This window comes from Gouania willdenowi, chromosome 14 (genome assembly GCF_900634775.1).
Source record: "Gouania willdenowi chromosome 14, fGouWil2.1, whole genome shotgun sequence".
Classification (NCBI taxonomy): Eukaryota; Metazoa; Chordata; class Actinopteri; order Blenniiformes; family Gobiesocidae; genus Gouania; species Gouania willdenowi.
Genome location: NC_041057.1, coordinates 29,326,100 through 29,340,997, shown reverse-complemented (window position 1 = coordinate 29,340,997; position 14,898 = coordinate 29,326,100). Strand labels below are relative to the sequence as shown.

The window sequence follows — 14,898 nt, the reverse complement described above, 5'->3', positions numbered from 1 at the left end:
TTGGCCAAAATCAGCATCAAATATAGTGAAAAGAGGTTAAAAGTGACAATAAGTGGTTAACATATGTTACATTAGGTGAGAAAAGTGGTGGAAAGGTTTATAAGTGCTAAAAATGTCTTGAAAGTGAAAAAAATGTGCAGAAAAGGCATTGAAATTTGATAGAGAAGTGGTAGAAATGGGAGTAATGTAACAAAAATATGTCAAGAAAAAGTGATGAAAATAAGTTATTATATGGTATGTTTAGTGAAGATGCAGAAAAAGGGTAAAAAACAAAAAAAAAAGTGCTCAAATTGTTCAAAAAATATTCTTAGTTTCTTGAAGGCATCTAACAACCCCCTCCCAGTGTCTCACGACCCCAAGGTTGAGAACCCCTGCAGCATTTTGTGAAACGGTTTTTAACCTGTTGCTGCTTCCTGTTTCCTGTCCCCAGTGGACTCTCACTCAGCCCAGAAGTGGGTGAAGATGCCTTCATCCACTGATGCTTTCAGCGTGGACACAACCAACCACCACGGAGGAAAGATTCCACGTCGGCTCGCCAGTCAGGTGGTGGAGCATGTGTGGCAAGAGTGCAATATCAACCGAGCTCAGAACAAGTGAGTCACATGCTTTCTGTATTATAGCAGTATCTGTGGTCATAATAATCATCATACTGTAGATACATTAGTTACTGTATATCTGCTGCGCAGCAATGGTCGGTGCCAGGCCATTTTAGCCAAAACAAGACCACAGCTGTTTGCGTGTAAAGGCAGATTTTAAGCGTAATACCAGCAAGATTTTATTAATCTTCTGTTTGAATGATATGTTAAGCTTTAATTTATTCAGACAACTACTTTTCAGGAAATTTACTTTGAACACCTGACATGTTTTAACTGTGAACTGCCAGTCGTGGTCAGAGGCGTCTGCTGATTGCTTTGATGTTTCCTTTTAAGTTTCTTTGACCTCCGTATAATAATTCCAGCACGATTCTTTTTGGAATCAGTTGTCGGAATAAATGAAACCATAACATATTCGATTTCAAACAGCTGTCAGAATTTCAGGTATTCACACAAAAATCTGAAAATACACCACATCTCATCTGAACAGCATGGAGATGTTGGTCATTTATTTTTAACAATGATTTATCGGCTCCATAATTCATAATTTCATTGAATCCAATTGTTCTAAATTGTGTAAAAATTTTTTTTAAAAAAGTAAATAAATAATTTTTTTGAATTAAAGTTCTGATAATTTCCAAACATTATCTACTATGACTCAAATATTTTTTCAATGAACATTGAAAATGTATTCATGCAAGTCATCTGCTGTCAATCGCAGTTTGGCTGAAAAAAGTCACACTGTATTGGCCGCATCTTCAAATTTAAAACCACTTAAAACTAAAAATACGGTCGTTGCCTGGAATTTGGTTTCTCACCAATTTAGAAACTATAGTTGTTCTGTAACGTGTTGTCGTTTTGTGTGTTTTTGTGTCTGTCTTTGTTGTCATTTTATGTTTTATGAGTCATTTTGTGTATTTTTGGAATTTTTTGTGTGTTTTCCTTACAAACTCTTGAATTACAATTTCGGGGAATTTGCTTTGGGGGCTGCAAAAAATTAGACTCAGGGCCACATGTGGTTCCCGGGCCGACAGTTGCCCATGTTTGTTGTAATGTGTGTTTAATGTATACATGTCAAAGGCAATAAATACATGTTTTAAAAAATAAATGATTTAGTAACAGATGTCTTCTGCCTATTCTATGTCTAACTGAAGCCATGTTTAAGTCCTAAGTTTAATATTTTGACATGGTATAATAATAATCTATATCTGTTTAATATCTGTTTACTTGTGTATCCATAATGTGTGTTTGATTCACTCTAACTTATTCAGAATATTCTAATAACAATTGCCTTCTCATTATCCTCAGTTTGAAACATTTCTGCATGTCTCTTTTTTTTATCCAGGAGGAAATTCTCCGCTGCCACCAACGGGAGCTGTGAGGACGAACTCAGTGAGAAAATGGGAGCCTGGGATTTTGTGGAGCCTTCACAGAGGTCGTACTGCAGCTGTTCAAGGTCAGTTGTTTTCCATTGTGTGCTCGGCCGTGTACAGGTTTCGCTCCAACCCCAGGTTGTCTTTCATAGTTATACACAGGTAGAGACAAGAACACACAAGTGTTGTTTCCTGGACTTCATTTTGTCGTGTTAACACTACGCTCTAACACCTAATTTCATTTGTATATATTTTTTTCATCTTCACCAAGTGCCTAAAGGCTTCAAACCTCAAAAAAATGGATATATTATTAATTAGAGGGCAGCTTTGTCGGGTCAGGCAGTGGTATCTTTGGATAAATTGCTGTGAAACGAATTAAAAATCAGTCGGTGTAATATATATTTAACATTTAAGCTGATACGATCCAGTGATTAAACTGATTCAGAATATACATCCATGCTTTGTTTAACAATAGCTCTCAGAGAGGGAAAACCTCCACCAAGCACCAAATCTCCTGTTTGCCAGATAGTGGCAGTTATCTGGATCAGTGATTCTGATCATGGTACCATGTGATCATTCACACTTTAAAGGCTTGGAAGAGCCATCAGAGGACCGTAGCTTTGGGGGTGAGTAATATCATTTTTGAAAAAAAAAATATATATATACAGTATATAACCCATGATTTGATGTATTTATTTTTGAACATGTAAAAACAATACAGGAATTTCACATAGCAAATGAATTTCCAAAGCAAGTCAAAAACACAAAGTAAGAGGATTTCAATAAAACATTTACATGTTCAATAAAGGAGAACGCGAGAAGAAGTCTGGCTTACTGGTATTTGATCTTACCCCTCTTTTAACCAGTATAACCAATTTATCTATAAGCTACTTATATATACATACACATATATGCGCTTATACAAATATATATATATATATATATATATACACCTATAAATTATACATTTGAACACAATCATAATCATATTAATAAAGGTGGAGACTTCACCCCTCTTTTGTACATAAAACCAAATTTCTATACATTACTATCCCCATACCGATACCATATCTTTTACATTATTCATATTATTCGCTGCGTTATATAGTTCCTACTATGTTTCCAGTTCTTCTCTTGCTCCTTTTTCTTTTCTTTTTTTCTTTTTCTCTTATTTTCTCTTTCTCTTTCTTTCTTCATTTTAATATTGATTATAGTCTGGATAAGTTATACCTGATTTTGGATTTAAATGATTTGTTAGACTGCATTTCTTTTTTTAATGTTTGACTAATCTAAAGACATCTGTCACCTGTCCAATGAGACAGAATTATCCAATGAGGACATTAGTGTGTGAGCGTTGAACCCAGACCACATACTGTACGTCTGTAGATGTGTTCACTGGGGAATCCTGTGGAGATGAGTGCTGACTTCCACATCTAATGAAAGCAGCATAGATTTCCTGCATGTAAATTTGCTGGAAGACACCCTTTAGCGCCACAGAAATGAGAAGCTGGCATTAATTGCTATTGGCTGTGTTTTGTGTATTGAAAGCCTTTGTGTGTCCACTTAGGTTTACTCGTAATTGTCACTGCTTGCGAGTGCAGCACTCATTAAATAAGAAAAGTTTTCCAATCTGTCACAGCAGCAGCAGGATGCAGGAACACACACAGGAAATGCAGGAGATATACTGACCCTGACTGTCACGTATCTACATAGTGTGGGTTTGTGCTTCAGTTGTCATACGATCCAACGGAAGCAGGATAATAAGTAACCTGCTGAGCACACTTACAGTCATGGACGAAAGTATTGGGAATTTTTCCAGAAAATGCACCATTTATCTCAAAAATAGTTGCAATTACAATTTTTTTTTATATACACGTTTATTTACCTTATGTGCATTGAAAAAAACACAAAAAAGCCGAAGTAAAAAGCCAAAATGTACATCATTTTACCGGTACATAAAATTACACATTGCATTCTTTCGTCAATTGGTCCATGGGTTATAAACTTCTTGATGATATTACCCACAGTGAAGATCTCTGGAGATGATCTTGTAACCTTTAGATTGTTCATATTTTTCCACAACTTTGCTTCTGAAGTCCTTAGACCATGGGTCACAAAACATTCCTGAACCTGTGAGCTACTTCATAGGTACTGAATAGTCCAAAGCCCTACCAGTTAGAAAAGCACTTCTTAAACACTAAAATGTCGCGGTTTCACTTTAATTAGAGGGTCAGATAATGAGGAAGGCTAGCAGTAACTTAACTATGGTAGGAAATGTTCAGGTTTCAACATGAAACACTGTATTTCTCCTAATTTATCTAATTGTTTCTTTTCCATTACATTTCATAGATGTTCCTGTTTTACTAGCCACTAACAAACAACTTTTAACTAATCGTGAAACATGTCAAATTTAGCAATTGTCATATTCTATGAAAATCCACCTTGCGTTTTTGAAAATACATCATCTTACCAGTATATATAACATACCACTGACTATGCAACTAATCCCTGCAACACTTAAAATGTTTCAGTGAAAATAAACATTTAAAGATGGTTTATTTACTACTAAAGCTTAATTAGCAGTATTTAACTCTACTGAGTACTAGGGGTGGGAACCTATGGGTACCCCTTGATACAAAGCTCACGATAACGGATTATCTCACGATATGACGATACTGCGATTATCGATATATTGGTCATAAATCAATCTACAATAATCTATGACATAACAAGAAAAAAAAAGATTAAGTGAAAAAATTAAATTTCTGAAAGACAAAAAATTGAAAAAGCGTCCTATGAACAGTGACACTAAGTCACTGTAAATAAGTGTCAACATACCAATGTAAACGAATAACTATCTCCAATAGTGCTTTCTGTAAACATAAAATAGGGTCTTTCTAACCAGTGACATCATTATAGTGCAAAATATTAGTTCCTTCAACAAACAGTGACAAAATTTATGTGAAGACGTACCTGCACATTTTAGTGAAAAAGCAGAAAAGGTTTTTTAAAAAAAAAAAAAACAATACTTAGCGCGAACATATTGATAATCGTTCGTGCGAAAAAAATATTGTGATATATCGCCGTGTCGAGAAAGATTTTAGATGCAGCTCACTGGGGACAAGAGCTCCTGAGGGCCTCTTACATGGTCCATGCGGGCTACCTGGTGCCCACGGGCATCGTGTTGGTGACCCCTGCCTTAGACAGTTCTCAGCTCTTCTTTCTCTTCTCCATGCTTGGTGTGACACACACAGACAAACAACACAAAGGTGGTTTCTGGTGGGATTTCTATATTGCCACCACCTGTTACTGTTTAAACAAGCATCACATGCTGGAAATAAAATGATTTACACACAGTTTTAAAAGGGTGCCAACAATTTTGTCTGGTCCATTTTTACATTTAGTTTTAAATTGTGTACATTTTGGCTTTTTCCGTCAGCTTTTTTGTGTTTTTTCAATGCACATAAAGGAAATGAACACATGTATTCTGCGAGAAATGGTGTGTTTGCGAGAAAAATACCTGGGGTGCCAATACTTTAGTCCATGAGACAAGAACAGTGAAAGAATGTTTTATTCCCCCCCCGCCACAAAGTGGAAGAGGGATTTAGGTTTGAGCTCTGTCCATCTGTGCGTCCGTGCGTCCATCCATTCGAGTTAAAGGGGACAGCTTTTCTTAGAAACCATTTAAGATAGTTAATAATTTTATATATTGATGTGATGATATTTTCTTATGTGTACATCTAAGTTCTAAGATTTAGGACATTTAGGAAAAGGTTATGAGTTATAATGAGAAATAAGTTGTGGCGGGGGATGTTGATGACTATCTTCTTGTTTTTATTGAATTGGAGTCGAATTGAAAAAGATAATAACATGCTTTAAAAAAAAACATCAAAATATTCCTTTGTGCATTTAATGCTGCATTTGGTGAAGATGGTTTTTATTGATTAACATTTTTACATCAAATGTTGTCTGATTGATCCAAAAAAGACTTTCAAGGCAGGTAATGGTTTTAACTGATGTTTCCTAGAAAGAGCAGCTGTGAATGTTTCCAGGAAGGCTTTTTGTACTTTGATAGATCCTCTCTCATCGCTGACGTTCTGCTTGGTGTCTCATACTTTTGTGTTCATCCTTTTTTGCTGCAGATTCAAATCAATGAAGCAGAGGCCAGGCAGCACTCCAGGCCAGACTCAGTCCACCTGCCAATCCTCCCAGCAACCGACCAAGCACAAAACAGGGGGAGAGAAACCAGAGAAAGGCGACAAGCAGCAGAAACGACCGCAGACACCCTTCCATCATCGCACCCCGACCTGTGACGAAGCCCCCATGGAGACAGAGACCACTGCAGGGCAGAGGTTGGTCATGAGGGGTCAGGATGGAGGAAGGTTCCCCACTCTTCACTCCACAGACGTTTCATCCATTCAGAAAACTCCCCAGCTTCATGGTTCAGGGGTCAGCACTGGCTCGTTGGAAGCGGCCAACTCCCCCCAACCACCACCACTTAGCCCTCATCCCTGCGAACGTGGCGATGAGTCGGGGGAAAGCACGAAGAACCCGTCAACCCCTAACAGCCAACACTTTTACCAGCCGCCCCCAGAGCCCTGCCTCGTTGGGGTAAAGAATGGCGGCGAGGACTCCGGAGGGCCAAAGAGCCTGAATCAGCACTACCACTCGCACCATCCTGGACTGTCAGCCTACTCCGATCCTCCAGAGCCGACCGTGTACGTGGGCGCGGCCATCCACCTGGATGACGACGGCTCCCACGCACCATGGAGGTTATTTAACCTCCCCCGTAGGAAAGAAGCCGAGATGCTCACGCCTCTGCTGCCCGGGGACAAGCTGAGGGAGGAGGCCCTGGCATCACAGGACAACCTGGTGTCAGTCACAGAGTAAGTTACACCTGACCATCGCTTTCTTTGGCCTCACAAAGGCATCACTAGGGTCAGGGTCAATTACATTTTTTATTACAATTGCGTTTTCAATTATCTATGTTCAATTACAGCTCAGTTTTGATTACAGTAACTGGCCTTTTTCCCAATTACAACTAAAATTACAATTATTATTTTTCCCCTGTAAATTAATTACAATTATGTTGTCAATTACTGAAGTTCAAATTCAATTAATCACAATTACTGAGACTGAAATAAATAACCCCATAAAACGTAGCCTTCCTCTTGTGTTAGCTATTTGTTAGCATCTCTTATAATAACGGGTCAGTTTTGACGCATGTCTTAAATCAACTGTAAAATACACTAAAAAATCTTATCTATAATCTATATTGTTTTTCATCTCTTGGTTATCTTGTTAAGGTGCATTCACACCGAACGCGATTCTGACAAATAGATTACATTAAAAATCAATGTAAATGACGCAACGTCAAGCAACCTCCCTTCAAGCGACGCAACTTACGTGATTCCAGCGTCTCAATCGCGTGATCTGAGTCACTGGAAGTCGCTCAATGTTTTAAAAAAAATGTGAACCTTTCAAGTGACTTTAAGTGACTCTGTGTTACGACATCCAATCGGCGACGAGTTTGTCCCCACATCACTCCCCCGGTCGTCACGTCCCTGGGGTAGATGAAGTGAACAGTGAAGCGAGCAAAAAGCGTCACAATGTCAAGTGCCTCATCACAGGTGATTTAAGCAACCGTAGTCACTGAAGTCACTTTTGCAGTGAAAACATCTTTAGGGTTGGAATTAATGTTTTTGGTGCGGGCGTCTGAGCTTTTTTTCTGTCAATATAACTCTCGATTACATTTTTTTTTTTAAATGGTAAAATGATCCTCAAGAGAACTGACAGGTAAACTTGATATGAAACATATTTTAATAATTATTAACTACATACAGTATGTGTAAGCCATAGAACTGTAACATGGTTCCCCAGGTTTGTGTTTATTGAAATTGTAATTGAGTTTTTATATCATTTCCATGACAATTACAATTACAAAGCAAATGTTCAATTCAAGTCAATTACAATTCAACTGCGGTTTGAAAAGCAACAGATTTTTTTTTAAATTACAATTATGTCACATCTGCAATGTACCATCAATTACAAGATTACAATTATAAATGACCTAACCATTGCTTTCTTTGGGCTCACAAAGGCATCATGGGGTCAAGTCCCTAACACGCTGCGTAGCTTTGATCATTTTCAGTAGATCAGGACAAACTGTCTTGAAAGACTAATGATGTAAGAGCAGTACATGTACACACACACACAAGCTCAGAACGCTTAGCCGCACACAGCATGTTAATCTCTTGCCATGTGCCCTTTTGGCGTCATACACCATCAACATGCAGGTCCAGTGCGATTCATTGACTAGTGCACGTAGATGTGCTGTGGACACCTGGGGATTGAAGGGAGAAGGAGTAATAATATAATCAGATAAAGATAACAGAGCTCAAACTGATGCTTGTTGCTCATCTAACCCAGGGTATCCACTGGATACGTCTCAGCTGTCCACCCTCCGGCAATCCCCACCGGTTGCGTTTTAAGTGCGCCACGGTGCAGTCCGGTTGACGTCACGAGACAGAAGAGTTGTCGCGACATTTACATAATCGCGCGAGAACGCAGTTAAAGGAAGTGTTGTAAACATATTTTTTTTTTCAAATAGTGAATAACAATGACATATACATTAATAAAGTGCAGCAATATTCACAAACAAGTACAGATACAGACAGGCATGTATGTGGTTAATAGAGCCAGGGGTATAGATTGAATGACATATATAAGTAGAGAAAAAATAAAAAGTGAGAGAAAGGAGAGGAAACATAAATTAATAAAGATAAATAAATAACGATAAAGGGGTGACAGGGAAACGCATCAACACTTTTCAGACATATATGTATATATTACATTTAGTTTCACAGGTTTTTTGTTTGTTACATGTTTTAAGGTATTAAAATATAAAGTTTACCTTTTGTTTAGCTACAGCCAACAGAGAAGAGATAATATGATGAAATATTATCTGGGGTGTTATATTTTGAAAAGTAACCGGATGTTTTAATGTTTAGTATGTGGTTAAGTTCCTGTTTCACTGTATTTGCTCTGTGCTGAGTTGTTGCGTCCTGCGTATCTCTGCCGGAGGGCTCCAGACTGTTGGAGCTGGGACGGAGCAGATATGCAGCGCAGCGGAAATTAACACATAAACTAAAGTGTGAACCTATCAGCTCTGGTGGCGTGGTGGACACGTAACGCAGCGGAAATTGGGGTAACTGTCAGTCCATCAGTCACCATCTGACATCTGACTGTTGTCCACTGTGAAGCCAGGCTGGTGTGACCAGTGGAATGTACCATAGAATGGCTGCACTGGGAATTAGCAGCAGCGTTATGCAATCCCTAGAGGCCGTCCGCTTGGATGGCCTATTCTAGTTTGCTGTAATCCCCTCCACCCCCCCAGCCACGGCTCTGAATGGTGTTTAATCTCCAGCCTGGGCCGCCACGCGTCATCGCCTTGCATCAGAGCTCCAACATGATGGGAGAGCAGCAGTGCAGAGGAATGTTGAGGTCAAAGCAGGCCTGGGAAATATTGGTGAAAGATGTCATCACAACTTTTCTAGAACATTTTATATTCTATTTATTTACCAATTAAAAAACAACAAAGCAATAAAATAGCTATAATCAGTTTCACTTACCACTCTAATGAATTTAGGTCTGTTGGTCAAATGTTTCTGTGATGAGACAAAGTATCTTATCTTAGAGATGGGACACTTTTATTACAGTGGGAGCTACAAAATCGTGATTGTCTGATCTGTGGGACACATTGTCAACATTCATGTCTACAATTAGAATAATGGCTGATCTAAGCATTAACCAGAAATAACAGAGTTAAATCTGTTTTTCTGTCATATTTGTGTGTTTTTGGAGGAATTTTGTATGTTTTTGTTTTGTTGTAATTTTGGATTTATTTACAGCCATTCTGCATATTTCTAATGTAGTGTCTTGCCCTACTAGTCTTTTTGAGTGTATTAAGTTGTTGTCATTTTGTGTTTTTAGAGTTATTTTTGAGTGTTTCCTTACCTGCTGTGCCTCATTTAGAAAGAGTGCAGCGCAAATCGGTTCGCATTCAAACGTGGTTCAGTCTGGACTATTTAAATGACATGGAGATTGCAGGAGAGCTGAGTGGGAGAAATTGCTAAATTAGATTTGAAGCCATTGAATTGGGAGTGGCAGCCCAATGAAGCAGCAGATGCATGTTCGCTCTCTGCTCTGAGCCGATAACTGCCCATATACTTTATTTAGGCGAACGCACTAGAGTCACTGTGCACGCTATGTTTGGCTTTTGACAGCCTTTTGCGTGGGGTTTGCATTGTTTATAAGGGTGCGTAGTGACGTTTGCACACGTTTTTACAGGTGCAAAGCTTTTTCAACATATGAACATTCACACGGGGTAGAAAAACAAACACTTTAAAGCTGTAGTTTGTAAGTTTTTTTTTTTTACATCATTTGGTCAAAAATCCATTATCATCTGGTTTTTTAAATGAAGTTTATAAACACAGGAGTGTGACACTCCTAGAATCTGTATGTCAGCCATTCTGAGATTTTTCTACAAACACGTGTGCTGTTTTGGCCATTTCATTTGGATTCACGGACCATCAGTAGTAAACGTGCATTTGTGGAAATTCCAGCAGAAGTTCCTATAACAGCGTAAGGCACAACAGTTACACAGCAAATCAAGCAGAAAAAGGCAGACCGAGGTGGAGAAGCAACAGAATAAAGTCCCAAACACTGAGGAGGAACACATCGCTTTCGCTTTGCATCCTCGCGGACCTCCATGAGTGGGCAGGGTCTGCCGCACACACACACTGGCTTCAGAGGGAGAATGAGAACAGACGCGATAAATTGCATGTAAACCTAAGAGAAGCTTATTCAAGGAGATTTAATTTTACAGTCTGAATGCGGCTGTCGCTCAGTCTGCTGGGATCACAGCCCCCTTTGTGTGTGCTTGTGGTGGGGACGAGCTGGTGGCAGCAGCTCGGGACAGTAACTACAGAGTAATACGTGCATTCATGTTAGAGTCTCTAAAACACCAGAAAAATCTCTACTAACTCAAGATAACGTCCTAACATTTAGGTTGAGTTTTGGTTTCAGTTTCAAAACGAAAAGGATAGAGGATTCTACAAACTGCAGCTTTAAGGTTTCTTTGTGTTGTCTGATTAAAAGGTGCATCGGGAAATGGTGCACAGAGGTCATATTGAATGGCAGTCATGTTCAGAGGATGCTCAGTGAAGAGACTTGTGGTTGTAAGAAGACGTTTCATCGTCTCCGATCAGTCTCTGTCAGAGGTGGACGGTTGTGTGTAATAGTGGTAAATCAGTACTTTCTTAATAAGTCCGACTAGCCTGTCTGGCACCTCCAAACATGCCTGGTTCCAGCACCCTTTAGCAGGGTTGGGCTCAATTATAATTTTAATTGTGTAATTGGTAATTGATTCCAATAAAGGTGTAATGATGATTGTAACTGTAATTGAAAACATTGGTTGCTGCTGTAATCATAATTGAATTGAATTGTAGTTGAGTTCAGATAATTGACTTTGTAATTGTAATTGGCATGGAAATTCTATAAAAAACTACAATTTAATTAAAATGCTAAACTGGAGAACCATGTTACAGTTCGAAGGCTTACACATGTGTAGTTAACAATCATTAAAATATGTTTTATATCAAGTTTTCCCACTACCCAATAGTTTTGTTGAGCATCATGCCCAGGCGTCCATACCAAAGACAGTAATACCAATATTTTTCAATCCAATTCAATCCAATTTATTTATAAAGCACTATTAAAAACAACTCAGTTGACGAAAGTGCTGTACAACAGGGCAATAAAAATGCAATTATAAATGCAACAGTACATTAGCATCACAAAATACAATTGGAACAGTAAACGTCACCTTCAACACTGGTTAAACGCCAAAGAGAACATGCTTGTCTTAAGGTGTGATTTAAAAACAGGAAGGGAGTCAGCCTGTTGAATGTACAGAGGCAGCTCATTCTACAGTTTGGGACCAACGACAGAAAACGTTTGGTCTCCAAGTTTGCGATGCGTCTGAGGAACCATAAGCAACGCTTGATCGGCTGACCTGAGTGAACGTGCTGGAGAGTAGGACACAAGCAGGTCAGACAGATAACGCGGGGCAATGCCATTGAGGCATTTGAAAACAAATAACAGAATTTTAAAATCAATTCTGTATTGGACTGGGAGCCAGTGAAGGGAAGACAGAACAGGTGAAATATGGTCGTGTTTTTGTGAGCCAGTTAGAAGGCGCGCTGCAGCGTTCTGAACCAGCTGTAAGGAGGACTAACTGACGTTACAATAGTCCAGCTGTGTTGTGACAAAAGCATGGATCAGTATTTCAAAGTGATGCTTTGAAAGTGAGGACTTTATCTTTGCTAGTTGCCTCAGATGGAAAAAACTCGCCTTCACCACAGCACTAATTTGTTTTTTCAAATTTAAAATTTTAATCCATTTTCACTCCAAGATTTGAAACTGTGGGCTTGACAAAATGGGACAACGATTCTAGGTTTACAGAGAAGGCGCTACCAGAATTACTCGGCCCAACTAGGAGGACTTCAGTCTTTCTATCATTAAAATGCAAAAAGTTAGCAGACATCCAGGATTTGATTTCATCGTTGCAGTTGAGTGGTACCGAATGCATTCTCACGCTTAAGGGGCACATATATTTGGCTGTCATCAGCATGCAAGTGAAATGGCACCCCAAATCTATGGAGAACAGATCCTAGCGGTAGCAGATACAATGAAAACAGGAGTGGCCCTAGGATGGACTCTTGCGGTACGCCATACGACAGGGGGGCTGTGGAGGAAACTCAGTTCCCAACGTTGACACAAAAACTGGTCTCTGATCGGAACCATTTCAAAGCACATCCCCGAATGCCAACCAAATTTTCAAGACGACACAGGATTGATCATTGATTAGGAAGCTTAACAAGGCTACCAAGAGATGAAAAACAAAATAGATGATAGATAATATTTTTTTGTGTGTTTTACGGCTGATTTAAAACATGGGTCTTGAGAACAGAAAGTTAACACAAGAGGAAGGTTACAATTTTGGGGGTTATGTATTTCAAGCTTAGTAATTGAGAACATAATTGTAATTGAATTTCAGGGGAACAATTACAGTTATAATTTTAATTGGAATTGGAAAAATGTTGGTCACTGTAGTCATAATTTAATGAATTGTAATTGAACTGGAAATGGGACATATACCGTAAAGAACCTCACATTAATTTCATCACATCTTGCTCAGATTTCAAATTTCTAAGCAAGATAAAAAAAAAATATGTATATAATCCAGATTAAAATGTAATTCCAGTAGTAGCACTCTCTCCTTGTGTGTTCACAGCAGTTACAGGTGAAATCTGTGTCTGTCTGTCTGAAAGTGTGAGCTGTCACGACAGGAGTCACCATGTTTTCATGAATCCACTGTAATACTAAGTGTCTGACGAGCTCCAGTATATGACACATTAGTTCAGCTACATGACAGAAGCAGCAGCAGCAGCACGGCTGGCAGCTGTCGCTACAACCTGGAACGTCCATGTAGAAAATATTGAGCTCTGTTCAGCCTGTTGTTATGATTATAGAGCTTTAGAGGTTCACTTTCGAAACAAATCCCAGGTTTTTTACCCACCAGCGTCCTCACGGCTCTCTGTTTCCTTTCTTTCAGAGTGATGTCTTCGTCTAAGTGGCCGCTGAAGGTTTCAGAGGAGCGGGTTCAGATGTATCGAGCAAGAAGCAACCAGTATCTGGCTTCAGCCGTAACCGACGGCGACCACGAACCTGAGGCGGACCCTTACGCCTTTGAGGAAGGGGATGTCAAGTTCACGTTTTCCAACAAAAAAGACAAGGCAGGTGGAGAGAGGGAGCCTGGAAAGAAACACAAGGTGAGAAGTGCAGCATCTCTTTATTATTGGATGTCATTTTATAAAAGAGCTGTTTTAATTTATCTCCAATGCACATTATCAAGAGAGAAGTAGGAAAAGTACAACTGCTTGTTTTAAATCCAGCTCCTTTTTCTGCTTCTCCTAGTTTTAACACACAGACAATTTATGTCCGCATTCCTTCTAATTTTTAATAACGGGAATTGTTTAAATACAAATACATGCACAAACAATGATTTGGGTTGTCAGGCACATTTCACAACATAGTTAGTTTCTTTTGTTTTATTATTAGAATAAATATCTAAAAATAAATTAATAAATGTAAAAAATAAATTGACAAACTGTTTGCTCTAATAAAACAATAATTATAATTTCTACTTTTAAAAAAGTATTTGTTTTCAAATTGTATGTTTTTTAAGTGTTAAGAAAAATAATCATTATGTGCATGACATGTACATAACTAAATAACATCCCCAAGTTCCCCGTTAAACCCTTAAAGAATAAATAGAGTAAAATAATAATAGTATAAAAGAATGAAAATGAAAAAACAAACACTAGTAATGTAAATAGAATATATACAAAATAATACAAATACGCAATAATAATAATACAACAACAAATATACAGAACAATAGAACCCCATTGGCAGCAGCAGCATTAACTCTCTGGGGCCGACGGACCCACCGGCGTGTCCTGATCACATGATCGTTTTCATCTCTGTTTCAACCCGTGTCGAAAGTGCGGATGTCAAACTACAAACCAACCTTTAAATTATGTTGACAGGAAATAGGAGTTATGAGGGAAAATGTGCGCGGTTTTTTTGTGACATTTTCTTGAGCTGTCAGTGCTCCGTGCAGGAAGACGCTGCAGAGCGCGTCTAAAACGAAAGCGAAAGTGTTGTGCAGCAAGTTCAACAACACTGAAACGTCACCTTATAGCTGTTTCCTATTGGTTGAGAAGAAGAAGGCCATTGTCCAATCATAATGTCCACATATAGCAGGAATTTTCTTTTCAAGTGACAGGGAAACAGAGAAAGAGAGG

General features: G+C 38.7%; 1 protein-coding gene across 1 annotated transcript in view; it reads left to right on the top strand.

Annotated features, from left to right (window-relative positions):
- The window catches only part of med13a (mediator complex subunit 13a), a 161,866-nt gene that overhangs the window by 101,350 nt on the left and 45,618 nt on the right, over positions 1 to 14,898 (top strand). The window contains exons 7-10 of the mRNA XM_028466211.1: positions 431 to 593; positions 1,939 to 2,049; positions 6,109 to 6,852; positions 13,644 to 13,860. Of these exons, the coding sequence (XP_028322012.1) occupies positions 431 to 593; positions 1,939 to 2,049; positions 6,109 to 6,852; positions 13,644 to 13,860 (1,235 nt within the window). The remainder of the gene's footprint in view (positions 1 to 430; positions 594 to 1,938; positions 2,050 to 6,108; positions 6,853 to 13,643; positions 13,861 to 14,898) is intronic.